Below are 18,936 nucleotides of genomic sequence, written 5' to 3'. Positions count from 1 at the left end.
TACAGAGGTTTAATACTTTTTATTTTTGTGTGATGCTACTGTAATTGAAATATTTTTCCTTAGTGTACTTTTCTCTTGGAAATAATAAATAGGTTTGAACCCTTGCCACTGTGGTACCAATATTTGACATTCATTGCAATTAAAAACACTTTTTTTTAATGTGGTCAAGAAATAAACAATCTTGAATATATAATAGTTCGTTTACTGGATTCAACACAAAACTGAAACTAATTGATTTTTATATGGTTATAGTGTGATTAGTACAGTGAATTTATATTCTGCATGGAATTTTTTCCAGTTTTTTGGATTTTTGGTCTTTTAAAATTGTTACGGTTGTATGGACATATTATGATTACATGAGGAGATTATTGATTGCATTTTATGGTTATAGGATTTTAAAAATGCACTTTGGCTACATCTACACTGTAAGTGCAACGAAGGGTCTTGTGGCACCTTATAGACTAACAGAAAAGTTTTGAGCATGAGCTTTTGTGAGCACAGACTTACTTCATCAGATGCTGGTCTGGGAAATCTGCAGGGCCAGGTATAAATAAGCCAGAGCAAGGGTGGGGATAACAAGGTTAGCTCAGTCAGCAAGGGTGAGGCTTACTACCAGCAGTTGATCTGGAGGTGTGAACACCAAGGGAGGGGAAGCTGCTTGTGTATTTAGCCAGCCATTCACAGTCTTTGTTTAAGCCTGAGCTGAGGGCGTTGAATTTGCAGATGAATTGTAGCTCAGAAATTTCTCTTTGGAGTCTGGTCTTGTCTGTCTATAGAAGTTACTGTCAGAAGAGATGTTCCCACAAATCTTCTGTTGACAGATTGCATGTACACATCTTTTGATTTGCTCTGTCAACAAAAGCTCCCCCCCCCACCCTCCCAGAACGTGTACACAACTTTTTTGTTAACAGCTTTTTTGTCAGCAAAATGTGTTTTGTGTGTAGACACTGCATGAGTTTTGGCTATAAAACCCTGGTTTTGTCCACAAAACTCTAGTGTAGACGTAGCTTTTGAGTAATAATAATGAGTACACTTTGAGTAATAGCGTTCAGTGTCTGGGTATTTTATATGTGAACTCTAACCTATATAGGATCATATTTATTAAGATATAAAAATTACAAAAATCTTTTAAAGTTGCAAAATAAAAATTCATACTCTGGGAAATGCCAGAATTCACCCACCCCCACCACAGATCAGTCTTACTTTAACCCACTTTGTGTCTGTATGCACTATGATAATTTTATGGAACTTCCTGATCACATTTTAACTTCTACAGAAACCTCCCCCTCCTGTTGGAAAGGATGGTTAATGAAACAGGAGTCTGCAGTAAATGACATGGGACTGTAGGTGTGAAAATGAAGGTGTTCTTATGTCACTGGATTCTGATGATGAAAATTATTAATTTTTATTATTGTGGTGCGTAGGGTCCTTTGTCATATAACAGGATCCCTTTGTGCTAGGCACTGTACAGACCACAGGAAAAGTGTCTCTCTCAAGGGGTTTACAATCTAAATATTGTGCAAGACAAAAGATAGGGAGTACAAGTTCAATTAGATAGTATTAATCAGATGATACAGTGGTCTCAGCGCATTATCTGCCTTATCGTTTTTATGTAAGCATTATGGGAAAAGAGTTTCATGTTTGTCTAGCTGTATTGACTTCAATGAAAATAACACATGGTAACAGAAATGAAATAATAGAACGGAGTCAGTGAAATGCTACTACATGCAACCCAACTTCATTCTCGAGTTCAGACAGTATGCAACTTCAGTCTGCCAAGTGAAGATTTTATACTTACATTCTGGGGCATGGAATATTTCAAACTTAATAGGAAGGGCTCTGTGTCTGTCAGAGGTTGCGAAAGTCACAGATTCCATGGCTTTCCATGACCTCTGTGGCTTCTGCAGCATCCATTGTGGCAGACCACCCAAGCATCTGACCTTGGGGCATTGCTCAGGTGACCCCAGGGACAGCCACAATGTGCAGCCAGCTGCCTGTTCAGCTGTACCTACTCTAATTTGATGGGGGGGGGGGGCGGCGGTGGTAGCCAGTTAGGTGGACTGAGCAGCCTGCAGTGCCCATCCCAACAGTGCTTCTCCAATGATTCTCCCCTCCCCACTGCCGAGCATCAGAGCCGCCACCTGAAACACCCCCCTCCCCACAGCAACAGGCATTCCCCCTCATACTCTTCATCCACCAAGATTTAGTCATAGTTTTTTTTAGTATTCCCTGTAAGCTGTGCACTTCTGTGGCCGCTGAGGAGAGAATCATATGCCACCCAGCTGATTACCAGGATGACTGCAGCTACATTTTTGTTTGCACATGTCTCTGTGCGCACAAAAATGTATTCAGCACGTGGACAGAAAAAATCCACACATGGATGGAAAAGAATAGAGCGAACATTGGTCATGACTGTTTGTTTATTGCCTGTGGCCTGTCCATGACTTTTACTCAACATACCTGTTACTAAAAACATGACTAAACTTTACTTGTAAGTAAAGTAACCATATTATTCCTATACTACTTATGGTCCCTGCATCTCAGAAGCCTACCAGTATTGACTGCCTTTGGTCTATAGTACATAGAACGTCTGTTTTTCCATAGGGGGAAATACTGCAGTGGAAGTAGGGTGGTAATCTTTCTCTTGGCTTAACAGCTCAAATTAAAACAGGCTGAATACAAGCCTTATAAGTATTTTACAGGGCATATTATACAATAATGCCAGTTCTTAAACCCACTGAAAATGAGGGAGGACAAAGTTTTTACTTTACCATCTAAGGTGACTGAGAAATTTCTCTCAAGGATATTTGTTGATTAGTGTTGTAAAGGCCTCTAGAAATGTACAGACTGTAAGTTCACCTGACTGGGTGATATGCATCTTTGAGTCCAAAAAAAAAAAAAAGCCCCCACTAAAGTGCAAGATATTGCTGACAGCTATGTTTTATTGAAAACTGTAAAAGTTATTAAGGACAAAGCGTTGGTATCTTTAAAAATGTTTACATATGTAGACATATGGCATGTCTTAGCTTCTGAGTACTGTGACTTTGCAATCATAATATTCTTTCGATATATTTTTGTGTGCTTTTTTAAAGCAAACAGTTGTGGAATTATATTGATTCCTTCATGGTTCCACTGCAAGGCTGGATGTTTTAGAATTGTTAGAGTAATCGATAGCCATAGATGGGTGTCAGCCTGTGTGTAGACCCATATTAGAGTGGGAATGGACAGGGCTGAACACTTTGCTGTAGTGTTTGAGAATTTTTTTGGCTACAAAGGAATGGTAACTCCAGAAAATCATGGAATTCATTTTGGACTCTGAAAGTGTGTGCACTCAAATGGACACGTTGTCTAATCTGTTTCCTCAGAGCCTGATACTTGTGCTCCGTCCTTTCCAATCTGTTCATATCCCAGACCTTTTTGTTCAGCTTCACTTGCCCAGTCTTTCTCCATCTCTATCCAGTCCCAGCTTTCACTTTTCATCCCAGTTTCCCTGCCATTCTGAAGCTGTCTACGCTACGAGATAAAATCAAATTTAAAGGAGTTAGCTCAGTATTAAAACATCTCAGTCTTCACTGTAAATACCATTAGCTCAAATTAGCAAGCCCTAATACTGATAACAAGATGTCGATATTACCAGATAGGTATAGTGGGAATTTAAAATTTCGAATAAAGGCTAGTGTGGAAGTGCCGTATCTTTAATTTGAACTTATTAGCCTCCAGAAGTGTTCCATATGTATCCCATTAAGCTATGACCCTCCATGTATGGCTGCTTCCTTCTCTTCTGCTCTCCATCCATGTGGGCAGAAGAAGGTCACAGGATGTCCGCAAATTTTTGATTGAATTAGAGGTTGAATTTCAGTTCTGTAGCTCCCTGGTCTGCAAATATAAATGTCCAGATGCACAGCTGACGGAACCAGGCAGGGGTTTCCAGGTTGATAGCACAACTGCCAGCAGCTATGCAGAGGATGTGCAGCACAGGGTACCTGGGTGGGTTTGGGGGAGGTCTGAATTCTTTTCCTGGGTGCTCTGAATTTTGGGACAGTGCTTTGCATTCTGGGATTCTAACATGAAACACCCAAAGTAACTGAGGCTAAGGCACTGTGGGATAGGTCCCCACAATGCACTGCTCATGCTCTTGAATTTGCATAGGACAATTGGGATGCAGAAACTCAACACAGAAAAATGATGGGTTGAATTCAAGAACGTTTGTGGGCACTTAAAATTCAAATTCATAAGAACAAGGTAAAAATCTATTTTATTAATTGAATTTATGTTGTGGTGTAGATGTAGCCTGAGTCTCCTTTTCCAGGTTCACTGTCAGAATTGCAATCTCTCCCTCACTTTCTCTTCCCCACAGCCCGTCTTTTTCCTCTTATAGTCAGTCCCATTCTCCCATCTTTCCTAGCTCCTCATCCAGTCTGTTATCCAGCACAGCTTCAGCTAGCTAGCTCCCAGTCTCCTTGCTCAGCCAGTCCCAATCTTGCTTGTTTGCCAGGTTCCTTGTCATGTTGTCCCAATCTCCTTTTCCAGTTCGTACACTCACCCTCCATTCCTGGCAGTCACATCACTCTCCTTGTCCCAATCTACCTCGATATCCAGTTGTCCTTTGTGCATGTGAGTCAAATGGCTTTTACCTCCACACCACTGGTTGCAATGGTGGGTCACTGAGAACACAGGAGAGACAGGTATCTTGACATCCTGGCCTGGAGCGACTTCAGCTCTGTGGCCGTGGGCTGGAGTGAATATGCTCAGTTGCTGTCTGGGGATGCACATATGCAATCTGGTCAACCTTAGGAGCTGAGAGTCTAGAACATGCTTTGTGAAAGAGGAATCTGAGATTTTTAGCTGGTAAGATAGTCTCTACTGCGATTTTTCAAAGCCTTATAACTTTTGTCAAACCTGGGTAGATACATATGAGGGTGACTACAGGAACTACCCTGACACACACTCCCCTGCAATGTTTCAAGTCCCTTCTCCAAAGAGGCGTGCCAAAGGTGTTAAAAAAATTTTTTTAACGTGTAAAAGAATGTTCCTTGGTTCTTTCCTTCGAAACATTGAAACGTTTTGGCTGAAATTTTCAAATGATTTTCACCTGAGGCATATTCTTGGCATGCAAAATTTAAGCCCAAAGGTTAAAATTAGTTAAGGCAAATGAAAATAAGATCTTTTTACTAGGATGTGTTGGACAACCTTAATAGACATGGCACTATTTGCCCTTTTCCTTGGACAGCTGAGAAGGAAATTTACTCTGAGCACCAAATTTGCTGAAGTTGCATGTGTTTTTTTTTGTCTTCCCCACAGGTGGTCTGGGAGCTGGTGCAGTGAAGCAGAGGGGTTTGGTTATTGCCAAAACTTAAAACATATCATATGTCCAGTGGAAGTATGAGACATGGAAGGGATAGGTTATTGGATAAGATGGGTTGGAAAAGGATTTGAAGGTGAAGATCACTTTTAAGAGCTGAGGGAATAGGGTTTAAGGCTTCTGTAGCTGGAAGAATAGATATCTAACCGCTTTAAGATAAAATCAAAATTACTTGTTACAATTTATTGCATTTCATTTATGGTAGTTGATTTATTAACCTGGTGTCTCAACACTAGTACATAGAACAAAAGGCAACATGTAGCATGCATTGTGTACTTGAAATGGGAAAAAAGTAATATGGTGAGATTAATTTAAAAAAAAAGCTGGAAATCATGTACAATTATAATACCTTAAAATTAAATCCCAAATGAGGTATTCAAACATTACATGAAGATTTTTAGTTTGTTCCAAGGCTAACCATCACACCTACAATTTATCTTTTACGTTATAGACCGATTTAATTACATCATAGTTTCTGAAACATAATCTTTTATTTAGCAATTACATCAAGTATTTTAACTTTAAAATTTCATGTGTAAATGATGTATAAATGACAAAATGTGGTAAAATAATTCTATTCCTGGATATAGTTGTAAGATATTGGGCTCTAATGAAGTGTTTGTAAGATTTATAAATGATCTTCCTATTTAGTTTTTTTAATTGATTTTCTTGCAGGATAACATTTTGTCATCTGCCTTTCCAAAGTAAATGGCTATATGTGGGTACCGAAAGAGGAAACATTCATATTGTCAATGTGGAGTCCTTTACACTATCAGGCTACGTCATCATGTGGAATAAAGCCATTGAACTGTGAGTATGGTTGGGTATTACCAAGCTGAAAATGGAAAAAAAGTCTTAGCTACCATTTGTTAATTATAGAAATGTCATTCATGTTAATGTCAAATTTAAACAGAAATAATTTAAACACATTTCATCTCCCAGAAGATCTATAGTATATACATTTATTCTTGTCTAAAATTCTTCACTGAGTGTTTGTAATAAAGAAAAAAATAACTTAAACCTTTTATGTGATATGTGATAAGCAATGCCAGGATGGGGTATGTAGATTATGTGAAGTGTAGTATGGATTTCATTTATATGATATCTGAAATTTTGAATATGCAATTTTATTTTACAGTTCTTAAGAGAAACTACTGCCAGACTTTCGTAATAGAAAAATAGTCTTAAAGTCTTAAAGAGCAGCCCAGTCCTGTTTGGGTGTAAATCTCTCTGAATTATCCACAGTACATTGAGTTCTGTATATTATATCCTCATTTGCATGTTTCTAGAAAGTTTCTTCCCATTTGTCCATAATATCCTTTTCTTTAACTTTCTCTTAGCTTTTCTTATTCTTGTTCCAGGGGGTTTACAAATCTCAAAACAAATTTCTAATCTGTGATCATACAAGATTTTATTTCACTACATATTTTTTGATTTGTGGCTTAGAAGGATTCAGTAATCAGATCCGTATCTAGGTGTCTGTTGTTGAGAACCTCTGGCTGTGTGTAGGTATGCAAATAATATTTTGCTTGTGCGCCTACTAGTCCAGAAGTCTGCAGCCTGTGGCTCCAGAGCCATATGTGACTCTTTAAGGACTTATTTGCAACATAAAAATCCCTCCTCTTGGTGATCTCTGAAAAACAGTGAAAGTCAAAAAGCCTAACAATGAACAATTCATATCTAAATAGCAAATGGTATGTGATCTTGAAACGTTGGGTAACTCCCGCTTTAATATGTGAAGTGCATTGTGGCAAATGATACTGTATCCATGTTTGATTGTGTTGCTAATAAAATCTTGATTTTTGACAAGGAAAAGGAAGCTTACCGCATTCCAGCTGTGAAAGGCAACACACATTTTAAGAAAGCAAACAAATTAAATGGGAAATAAAATTGGCAAAAAGTGGGTTCGTGAGTGGAAGTCTGGAACATAGTGGTACAAACGCATGTAAAGTGTGAGGAAATAGAAGGTGGAAAAAGTTTGTGAACACCCTGCAGCAATCATGTATCGCATTACAAATCATTGTGTAAGCACTGTTCTTAGAACAGGGGGTTACAAAAAGTGTGGCTTGACATTATTAATTAAGCACTGTCTTATATTCACGTGCATTGCGGCTCTTGAATTACCAAGTTTTCACCAAATTTCAAAAAAGAAGGCTCTTCTTGGTATGTTGGTTGCCAACCCCTGTGCTAGTCGAATGCGAGTGGAAGTCTTTCTCTAAAAAGCAGCACACGATTTTAAATAGATTTTAATAAAGCTATTCAAATGATCAAGAGACAAAAATGAAATAATACACAAATGCCGCCTGATGTTCTCATCAGTGCTAGTGAATACGTGTCAGATTTTTCAGCTAGACAGTAAGGGTGCGGCCCCACCACAGCCCAATTTTGTAATGGGAAATTTCAGAAGCCACCATCTGAAAGCTCGCCTTTCAAAAGAGAGCAGCTACGCACAAAAAGTAGATTGAGGCATTGTTCTACCCTTTCGAAAGAGCCTTCCATCCTTTTGAGTGGCCATACATCCTTGGGCTCTCTTTCAAAAGAACGAAGCAGGAAGCTCTGTGGACAGGGTTGTATGTCTGGCAAGCTCTTCCGGGGGCTGCAGCCAGATGCTCCCTTAAAACAGCCCCTCCCCAACATCCTCTCCATGCACATGCCAAGGGCTGCCAGGCTGTCCATGGGCCAGCCCACCACATGCACAGAGTGGAGTGCAGCAGAATCACTGCAAAGACCCACATGAATTCCCACCAGCTTCCTGATGGGGAACTCCTGGATGCTGTCACCTGCCTGTTGATCACGTTGCTTGTGGCCATTGCCTAGCTGCTGTCCTGCAGGCGCCCCCCATGTTGCAAGGTGTGTGCCCCCTCCCGCAGGTCAGACGGCACCTGTGGAGATACCCCATCAATGCCGAGTGGTGGGACTGATTTGTCATGGGGGACTGCGACGACAGCTGCTGCCTCCAGAATTTGCTAATGACGAAGGGCACATTTCTGGAGCTATGTCACTGGTTGGCCCCCAGGACACCAGGATGCATCCCATGCTCCCCCTGGAGAAAAGGGTTGTGATTGCACTGTGGAAGTTGGCCTTCCCCAGACAGCTACTGGTCAGTCAGGCACCAGTTTGTGGTGGGCAAGGCCACCATCTGGATCACCCTCATGGAAGTAAGCCAGCCTGGGTCACACACCCACCGTGGGGAGGGGCTCCCAGGAGGGGACAGGGGGTCCTGGCACACACCTCCACATGCTCAGGGGCGCGTTTGCCCTCCATCCCATGCAGGCCATCAGGGCGATAAACCATCGCCTCCTACGCCAGGTCATCTACTTTAGGGACCTTGATGCTGCAATCATGGGATTTGCCAAGCTGGGCTTCCCCAACTGCTTTGGCATGCTGGATGGGATCCACATAGCAATCCAGTCTCCACAACACAGCACATGCAGCTGCGTCAACCAGAAGGGTTTACTACTCAGTGGTGCTCCAGGCCCTCATCGATGCTAACAGGTGGTTCAGGGACATCTTCATGGACTTGTCAGGCTGTCCCCATGATGCCTGGATCTTCAGAAACTCATGGCTGGGGCGCAGGATGGAGGCAGGGACCTACATCCCCCCCATGGGAGCTCCCAGTCGAGGACAAGAACCATGCCCCCGTACAGCTGTCTGGGCAGTGGTGGCTGCCTCTTCCTTGGGGTGGCAGCATGTCCTCCTGCCGCGGCACATGTGCCTTGGTGTGGGGGGGTGCCCCACCCCCTTCACCAGCTGCTGCGAGGCTCCCCAGAACATTGATGGGGCTGGCCTGGCCCCCGGGTGCCGGAGCTGTGGAAACAGAAGAGAAGAGAAGGGTAAACTGTCAGTCCTACCACCTGACCATGGGGGGGATGTGCCCCCCCATTCCCACCACCCAGCTTCCCCTGTCCTATGTCCATTGGCCCGGGGGCCCTGGGGAAGAAGGGTCCCAGAATGGGTAGGGTATACTCTGTCCATGGTCGTCTGCCCCCTCTCCACCCCTGCTTTCGGCCCGGGCCATGTGCACTGTAGTGCTGTCCATGAGATCACGTGCTGATGGCCATGTGTGGGCCTCCCTGTGGCTGCTGGGTGTCAGAAATGCCCAGATCCCACCTGAGGGTGCCTTGAAGAGCTCGGGAGAAGCCCGGTTGAAGGTAGTCTAGCTGAAAGACCTGGATGGAATGTCGATAACCAGGGTCCCATTGCTTCATTGCCCCGTCGCTGTCCAGCACCAGCTTGTGCTCCAGGTCATGTTGGGGGCACGAGGGCACACTCCACGGTCCCAGCTCCTCCTCCTCTGGTGCTGCGGTGTCGAGGGGCTCTTCCTTCTGCTTCCTTTGCCTGCTGAGCCCCCAAGCAGACTGGTGCATCCCTGGCCTGGCAGTGGGTTGCCACCTCTCCTTTACCTTCAACTGCATTTACTTGGGGTGGACAGGCGGATGAAGGCTGCCGCATTTCTTTTGGTGCCCCGTGGTCTGCATCAGGACCTCCTCATCCCCCCCCAGAAGCCAAGGAGGTCCCGCAGCTCCAGCTGGGGCCCTTTTCTTCCAGTCCTGGCTGGAGTCTGGGAACCCTTCCCTGGGGTGGTGATGGCTCCCTTTGGGGCTCCTGGCTGCTGGCTTGGCAGTGTTTGGCCCCTCAGTGCTGTGCTGGAGGGTGTACAGCTGCAGGGGTGTTATCCCTGCTGCCAGCACACTCTCAGCTTCCTGCCACAGTGTTTCTGGGTCAGTGGGACTTTAAATGCAGCTGGATTCAGGGGACCAGATAGCTCCTGTGGGGTTGGCCAGGGCATCTCCATGCTCTGGTGGGCCAGTGCCATGGAGGACCCTCTCTTTCAAAAGAGGGCCCCGTGGAGTGGCTACACATGTTTTCTTTCTAAATTGTTTTTGAAAGAAGATGCTATTCCAAGCAGAGGAAGGGAAGAGTGATTTCAAAAGGCAGGCCATGTTCTTTTGAAAGCAGTTTCGAAGGAGTGTTTGTGTGTGTTAATTAAAGGAATGATCATTGTGGTTTGGGACGCCTGTAACTTGTACAGCAGGGTGCTAACCCCCTCATTCTGCAGACCACCCAGTGTGAGAGGAGAGAGTGGATAGTAAGGTCCTGGAAATGGATTTGCTGGGAGGGATTGGATGGAAAAAGAAGGGAGGCTGGTAAAAGTAGTTGTGGAATAGACATGGGTTTACCTGCACTGTACATTGAGTTATCTGTCAGATAGTGCCAGGCATGTAATAATGTTGCAGCCTAATTAAATCCATGTCAGATGTTTCATGGCCCTCTTTTGGCATTGACAGGCAAGGATTTTTTTCGTAGTTTCTCTTTAGAATAAAGATCTGTGCCTTATGTTCAAACAGGGAAGTCTGAATTTGACACAAATGAATGGCCTAATGAGAGTTGCTGAGCATTCACTGCTTCTAGTGATGTAAACAAAATAATTTTTATTTAGGTTCCTTCACCTAAAATTAGAAAGTTTTGGCTAGAGTTCTTGTTAATTTCATGAGATTTACAGATTCATTCAAATATAGCTCAGTGTAAAATCTTCAGTCATTTATGTCTTCCTTACAGCAAACCAATCCATCAGTCAAAAACTTAGCAATATACTTTATTCTAGACTTCTTCCTTAGGCAAGTCTAAGCAGGGTAGACCCCTGAAAGCGGAGAAGATAGCTCCCCATGGCAAACAAAAGAAAAGCAGTCACATTTCTGTCTGTCTGTGCATAATATTCTTATGAATTTTTTCACTGCATTCAAAATAATTGTTCATTTTCTTAAATTGTCAATAATAATGATTTGTATCCACTTCTGAAACGTTTGAGCTTCATATTGCTTTTATTCATAGGCCTTTAAAAGCAAGTCTTTATATCTTTAGTCTTTACAACATTTTACCAAGGCAACTTTCTCCAACATTTAATATAGAGTGTAGTGATTTTAAGTTGCATCATGATTAATTAAACACAGTTTTGGTATTTTTGAGATACAATGCCATTTTGTGGCTACTAAATTACTTGCACAGCTTGCTTAAATCCATCCATTTTTTGCGTATTCAAGGATTTGATTACAGGATTATACTGTTTAAATAGTATTCATTAATCTTGTGTATATGACTTTTGTGTGGTTTGTTTGTTTTTTTTTTTTTTTTTTGGTTGTAGTCCAATGTCAGATGGCATTATCACAACAATAATTTAAACGTTTCTGGGGGTGCTTTTTAGTTCAGCTCTTGTACAGAAGCAACAAAACCTTTATTGTAACTTTAACTTAGGGACACAACTTTTGGACCAAGTCCTGCATTTTCTTTCAGTTGAAAATGTTTATTGTTTAAATGGCATTTTTGAATGAAATGAACTGCAAGAAGTGCCTATGGAAAATAAAACTCATTATTGATCTGTATGAGGAGAGCAGGGGGGAAAAGTGTGAATGCTCTTCTTCCGCCTCCATGTACAGTTTATTTCCTTCCTCCCTGCTGTTCATGAGAAGGGATTACATTTCCTATCATGCCTCTGGCCACTAGCAACAGGAAAGTGGAGGTGGATGAGGGAATATTGTTGTTCACTTATGATACTGCAGGAAATTCCCAGAAAATTTATAAAACCATTATTACCATATAAATGTTTAGTATATTAACAAAATCGTTATACCAATATCTGTTTCCCTCAAATTTTTCATTAACCTCTCTTATGCACACTCATTTCATAACCATTTTGAACTTTATATTTTAAAAAACTTGTGGCCCACATTTACAAATTAAAAAAAAGAAAAACAAACCTGCAGAAATTTGTGCATATGACCCTGAATTAGTTGTTGTTTGTACAGTTGAGTAATTTTTTTTATGATCACAATACATTTTTAGGCTTAAATAACATTGGTTAAATAAGTGTTTTGTTGATCCTGAAATATTTTTTTGTCACTGAACTGATGGTTGTCACATACTAAGTATAGCTAGAAATAAAACATCTTTAATAAAGATGTCTTTAAATTATCCTGATACTTTAGATTAAACCTAAGAGAATAGATGATGATGATGTGTTGACAGAAATATAAGAAGTCTGTTAGCTTTGTCTTATATAGTGCAGACAAATTCATATTTGTAAATTGTTTTCAAAGCTTTCTTAATTCATGAATGAATCAGTAGATTTCGAAGTGAGCACTAAATGACCAGTATCACACAAAGGTATCTCTATCAGCTTTTCAGTTCATTTGTAAAGGTATTTTTTAGGGAATAAAATGCACATTACCCCCAAAGTGACATGTAGCTGGGACTAATGATTTGTGAGGTTATGGAATCCTTCTTTGTCTCATATTTTGATTTAGCAACTAGTAAATTAGTGGCACTGTGTACTTTTCCATAGTGTTTTACACCTACTGAATGGTTAATATTTAAGGATGTTGTTTTGGTATGAGAGAAAACAATAAAGTCTATCTGTTTCTCAGTGAAAAAAATCAAAATACAGTTAAATAAAATATAGTGTAGAAACAGATTCACTATAGTTGTTGCAATTACATTGTTTAGCTGTTGACAATATTTTTATCTACGACCTGGAAGAAAACATTTTGCCTCTGTATTTAGCACTAAAGATTATTATTAATATTCTGTTGAGTTCTTGTGCTGAGAATTAAAGAAGGATATTTTAAATTGGACAGAGTTCAGAGAAAAGCAAGGAAAAAAAATAAAAGGATTAGAAAAGGGTGTGTGTTAGGGTAGATTCGAGGAGCTCAATCTATTTGTAGTTTAACAAAGGCAAGGTTAAAGTGTGTGTGACTAGCCTTAGTATCTACATAGGAACAAAAAATGGACTTTTCAATGTAGAGGAGAAAGTTATTACATAATCCAATGTACCTGGCAATGGAATAGTCGTGATTATTAATGGAGTCTCCATCAGTGACAATTTTAAAATCAAGACATGATGTCCATCTGGAAGATATGCACTCGGGATTATTTTGGGCAAGTTTTATGGTCTCTCTAATAAAGGGAGTCAAAGTAGATGATTACAGTAATCCCTTGTGGCATTGAAAACTATAACTCATTTAAGATGTGCTTCTGTTAAAAGTAATCATTGCATATCTGATTAGCTAGTATCTCACGGTTATCTTGCCTTGTCAGTTATAGTGTGCCTGCTCCATTTTCTTTATTTCTTGGTGTTCACTTTAACAATAAAGAAGATTAATTTTTGTTCATTTAAAATTTCATCCCAGTAGGAATTATTTCGAATATATTTTGGGGGAAGATGTTTTCCTTTTATTTAAGGTGGAAATGTTTTCCTCTTCAGGTCATCCAAATCTCACCCAGGACCTGTTGTCCATATTAGTGATAATCCAATGGATGAAGGAAAGGTAGGTTGAATTTGAAAATCATGCTAATAATAAAATATTCAATAAAGAGTGAGACTGAGTAATGTGAAAATGGCATTTATTTGTTTTAAAAAGAAGAAACCAAAAACCACCTGATAGATGTGCCATGGATTTTGAGGAAGTAATCAATAAATGAGAAGAAGTTCATGTTGGAAAAGATGTATCAAGGCTATCTAGGGCTTAGGAGTAACACAAAAAGTATTGAGATACGCATAGTAAAATGGCATGAAGAGTATGATCAGATGAGCTGTTTGATGTGGAGCAAGGATGAAAGCTAAGATAATTTAGTTGTGAAGATCCTAAAAGGAATATGCTGCCATCTGCATACCTGTAGAAGGGAAAAGAATGGGGACAGAGAATAGGGGAATATGTAAAATAGAGACCCCCTCTATCTTATCTATCAATCACACCAGAGCTAGCTGGAGGGAAAGGGATATTAAAGCAGCTGGTCATGTAGTAGCATAAGGTAACAAATTAAAAGCACAAAATACAAAAATGCCTATTAAAATTACAGTTAAAGTGCAAAAAGAGAGAAAAGGAAAGCTAAATAAATTCAGAAAAAAACTCAATAAAATTTGAAATAAAATAACTTGGAAGAAGAAAGATGGTTTAAGAACATTAAATAGGTTATTGTAGAAAAAGAAAAATTAAATAAAAATTAGATGTAATAAGAAGTTTAAATATGTATTGAAAATTATTAAAATACTAAATATACTGAAAATTATCATTGCATTTGATTTATGAAACAAGGTATCTCTCTGAATTCGTTGAAAAACGTCCCATGTTTTGGACTTGTTCGGTTAAATTTTGTCACCTGTTGCAATGCTGAAACCAGTAATAGGAGTTGTAGCTGCTCGCTGTTTCTGAAAATTGGGTCACTTAGTTAAATCTGAAATGATGGATTGATGTGCATAACTTTAGGCATCTGAGAGACTTTTAACTCTAGTGCCTTATGTCCACTTCCAAGATCCAGGGAAAGGCTTCCAGTGCACCTCATTCCCAGGTGCAGTGATTCTGAAAGTGTTGCCTTCTAGTGAACCAGACAAATACAGTAGCTTTTAGTAGTTCTGTGCTCTCATTTTTCATTAAAAATATCTCTGATCTTCTCCTGAGCTTCCCACATCCTTTCAAGAGAATAATTGGATGCAGAGGCTTTACTTTCTGTGGACATGTTTTTCTCTCTCCCTTTCTCCCTTCGTACACATGTGAGTGCACTTACATTCCTGTGGTGCGCATCTAGGAGAGTCTTCTAATGGTGGCTTCTTTAAAGAAGCAACAGATTTTTCTTTCACAGAGCTGCAAGAAGTGGAGTAAGTTTTTTCTCATTGTCTCACTAGAATATTGTGCTTGCTTGCTTTTAATAAAAATTGAGGGAGTGAAATAATGGGCTCATTAGCGACAGATTTCCTCATGCACATAAAAATTAAAAAAAAAAAGGAACTGTTCTTCAAGATGTTCTAGTCCTCTCAAATATCAAGCTATTCTGCTGGAAATTACTGCATGTCAAAATTAGGTAGCCTGACTTCATATTTTTTTCAGTTATGTATCCAGGAAAGCAAAATGTCTAATTCAGTACCTCCACAGCACTAGTGTATGTGTTCCTTCATTTGAACTATCAGGAGCCTTAGTCTGAGAATTTTAGCCTGTTTTGGGCTTGAGTTTTAAATAAGTACGCTTCAGTGAGGCAAAATTTCTCTTGTTTAAAATGGTACAATCTTATTTTATTCTTTCTGTCCAGTTAAACTGATGAATATCCAGCCATCTTAATTAGTCATCTTCATCTTCCAACTTTTCATTAATGCACTTCAGTTTTAAAAGTTAAATTGGTGTGCTTTCAGTTCAGTTTTCCATAGCTTGAGATGCTCCCATGTTTCTCTGAAAGGTATCCTAGTGTCTGACTAGTTATATTTAGGTAAGCAATCTATGAAAGATACAAACCTATTCTAAAAGTGAATAAAAGAGTAAAACACTCTTTTCTAACCACTAATAAAGTGCTGCAAGACATGGCTAGAGACAAGTTTGACTTTGTATTAAGCTGAAATGGCAGATTACTTTTTTGACTGAAATTCCTTTCTGTATCTTGTAACACTAAAGTTAAAAAGTATGCATTAACTTACTCTCTGAAGTGGTTCTGATTATAGCAAGTGACACTTGATAGAGTTGATGCATGTGAGGTGAACTCCTACAGCACAAAAGACAATCATAAATCTCACCACCTTCTGCTCCAAGTGCCAGTTGCCTATCTTTCACAGAAGGCATGGGTCTTTCTACCTTCTTTGTCTTGAAGATACAGACTAACACATTTGTACAATCATCAGAGGCTGAGACTCTTTGACTTTGTACATTTTTTCAACCTTACTTCTCCATCAAACCTTGCTGAAGTGTGCACATTTAAAAAGCATTCCCCCCACCCCTCCAAAAAAAAAATAAAAACACCCTTTGAAAATACTCCCTTGTGGGAGAAGATGAGAGAGAGAGAGAGAGAGAGAACAAACCACATTTGACAGATAGGTAGTCTATAGCATGACTGACTACTGGAAGACATGCCTATAAAGAGGACAGTTAAATTTTTAGCATGGTCAAACCTGTCTTGTTTATACAGAGGAAGCTAGCCTGCTAAAGAAAAGTTTATATGTATTTATTGTTGAATTGGTGTGGGATTTCTTTGGGGAGAAACTTTAAAAATAATGCACCATGGTTGGCTAATGGTCCTTTCAACTTAATTTTGAGAAAATACATGCTGACCAGAGAGAGAAGTCATTCAGCATCATACAAAAAAATCTGTTTTTTTATTATCTAAAATTAGGGCTGTCAAGTGATTTAAAAATTAATCATGATTATTCACACAGTGAAATAATATCATTTATTTAAGTATTTTGAGTGTTTTCTACCTTTTCAATTATTATTTCAATTACAACATCAAATATGAAGTGTAAAGTGCTCACTTGATTTTTATTACAAATGTTTCTACTGTAAAAACCTAAGAAAGTGTTTTTCAGTTTGTCCATTACAAGTACTATAGTGCAAGCATTAACGTGGCATTGTGATCACCATCACAAAGTATTTACTTGACAGTTGCACTGAAGATTTGTATATCCCATGGGTGGGGAGTCCCTGGCCCTCCATCTAGATCCAAACCACAGCTTGCCAGGATCTCCCCAGCATCTGGCCTGTGGGGGGTGGGGAGCCCTAAGCATTATGAGCTGGATCAAGCAAGCTGAGGGTGAGGCTGGGGCTGGCCCGTGGGCTCTGCCAGAGGTGGGGGCAGGAAGCAGCATTTTGCAGTGCTGCTCGCTGCCATTCCTCCAGCTGGGGAAGGGGGAGCGTGAACTTCAGCAGTAGCAGCCCTGCCTGGAGGCTTCATCCTGCTGCTCTGAGTGCTGCTCTGCCCAGTCAGAGCAGGGATGGGCTCAGAGCCATGTGCATCCAGGGGTGCTACACAGGTAAGCCGTACCTCCATCACCCAGACCCCACAGATTGCTCCTACACACCCCTCCCATCCAGACTCCTCATCCTGGCACTTCACTTTCCCTCCTGCTCAGACCCCACACCACAAGCCTGGCAGCTCCCCCCCACACTGAACCCCTCACTTTTGGCCCTACCCCCAGAGCCTAGAGGATTCCAAAAAATGTACTAGCCCTGCCACGGTTCTGCAAGGGCAATGTTTTTCAGTCAGGGACCACATCAGTGAAGCTTTATTTTGTTTTGCTTCTCACTTGTGCAGACTCCAGTTGATTTGTCTGTGGGTCAGTGGCCCCCAACCCGAAAAATATTCTCCATCTCAGTATATCCTCTCTCACTTCCATTCATGCTGCTAACAGGTTCTTCTCAGTAATTATCCATAGTAGTACGGATTGAGGCATGTTTATTTTCATCATCTGAGTCACATGCTGCCAGCAGAAGGTTGATTTCTTTTCTGGTGGTTTGAGTACTATAGTTTCTGCATCAATGTTGCTCTTTTAAGACTTCTGAGAGCATGCTCCATACCTTGTCTCTTTCAGATTTTAGAAGGCACTTCCGAGTGTTAAACCTTGGGTCAAGTACTGTAGCCATCTTTAGAAATCTCACATTGGTACCTTTTTTTGTTTTGTCAAATCTGCAATGAAAGTACTCTTAAAACAAGCAGCATGGTTTGGGTTATCAATTGAGACTGCTATAACCTGAAATACATGGCAGAATGTGGGTAAGCCACAAAGCAGAAGGAGTTGAGTCACAAATTTAATTAGCAAATTTACTTTTTAACATGCATCATCAGCATGGAAGCATGTTCTCTGTGGTGATGGCAGAAGTGCAAAAGGCGTATAAATGTTTAGTATATCTAGTGCACAAATACTTTGCAATGCCTGTTGTGAAAGTGCCAAGTGAACTCTTGTTGTCACTTCCAGGTGACACAGTAAATAAATAGTAGGCAGCATGATCTCCTGCAAATGTAAACAAAATAGTTTCCCTTAGTGACTGGGTGAACTATAGGACTGAGTGTACTTACAAGCGATAAAGTTTTATTTTTGTTTTTGAATGCAGTTATGCAACAGTGTACACTTGTGCTTGATAGAGATTGCACAACAGTATTCTGAGGCAAAGAGAAATATTTTCTGTTTATAGTTCAATTTCTAATGACAGTATAAAATGAACACTGTGCACTTAGCAAAACAGAATACAATTGAGAATGTTAGAAGAGGGTCGAAAATATATAATAGATTTTAATAGGTATTCTGTTTTAGCAGTGTGATTCAAATTGATTAATTTTTGAGTTAACAGTTATTAATTGACAGCCCCAGATAAAAATCACTGTTGAATCAAATAGTTAATGGGATAAATTCAAAAATGATGGATGGAATTAAGTATGGTTTTCTGTATCCACTACAGAATTGTATCCCAAAATATGAGCACAACTATTGTTGTCTTCCATTACAATATTAATCTATAAACCTGGAGTTATGAAACTTTTGGTTGAAAGTGGTTTGTGATAAACTAGTACTCTGTTTTCAAAGGTGAATATTTTGTGATTACAGAAATTTGGATGGTGCAGTAGACCATGTGCCTTCTGTGTAATAGGGGTACTTGAATGGTTTTAGAACTTTGTTGTGGAGGATTCCATTTTTTGTCATGTGTAGGAATAAAAGTACAAAGGGTCGATCAAATGTTACTGCAGTACCTACTTCACAGAATCAGAGTTACAGCTATTTTAAGTTACTTTCTTTCCTTCATGTATAGGAGGTAACACTCTTTACTCTG

General features: G+C 40.1%; 1 protein-coding gene across 2 annotated transcripts in view; it reads left to right on the top strand.

Annotated features, from left to right (window-relative positions):
- Positions 1-18,936, top strand: part of STXBP5 (syntaxin binding protein 5) — a 183,964-nt gene that overhangs the window by 47,859 nt on the left and 117,169 nt on the right. For both annotated transcript variants that reach the window (XM_074990423.1, XM_074990422.1), the window contains exons 5-6: positions 6,038-6,172; positions 13,620-13,683. In XM_074990423.1, the coding sequence (XP_074846524.1) occupies positions 6,038-6,172; positions 13,620-13,683 (199 nt within the window). The remainder of the gene's footprint in view (positions 1-6,037; positions 6,173-13,619; positions 13,684-18,936) is intronic.

Source organism: Carettochelys insculpta, chromosome 3 (genome assembly GCF_033958435.1).
Source record: "Carettochelys insculpta isolate YL-2023 chromosome 3, ASM3395843v1, whole genome shotgun sequence".
NCBI classification, from domain to species: domain Eukaryota; kingdom Metazoa; phylum Chordata; order Testudines; family Carettochelyidae; genus Carettochelys; species Carettochelys insculpta.
The sequence above is the reverse complement of the archived record's forward strand: the minus strand, read 5'-3'. Positions and strand labels throughout refer to the sequence as shown.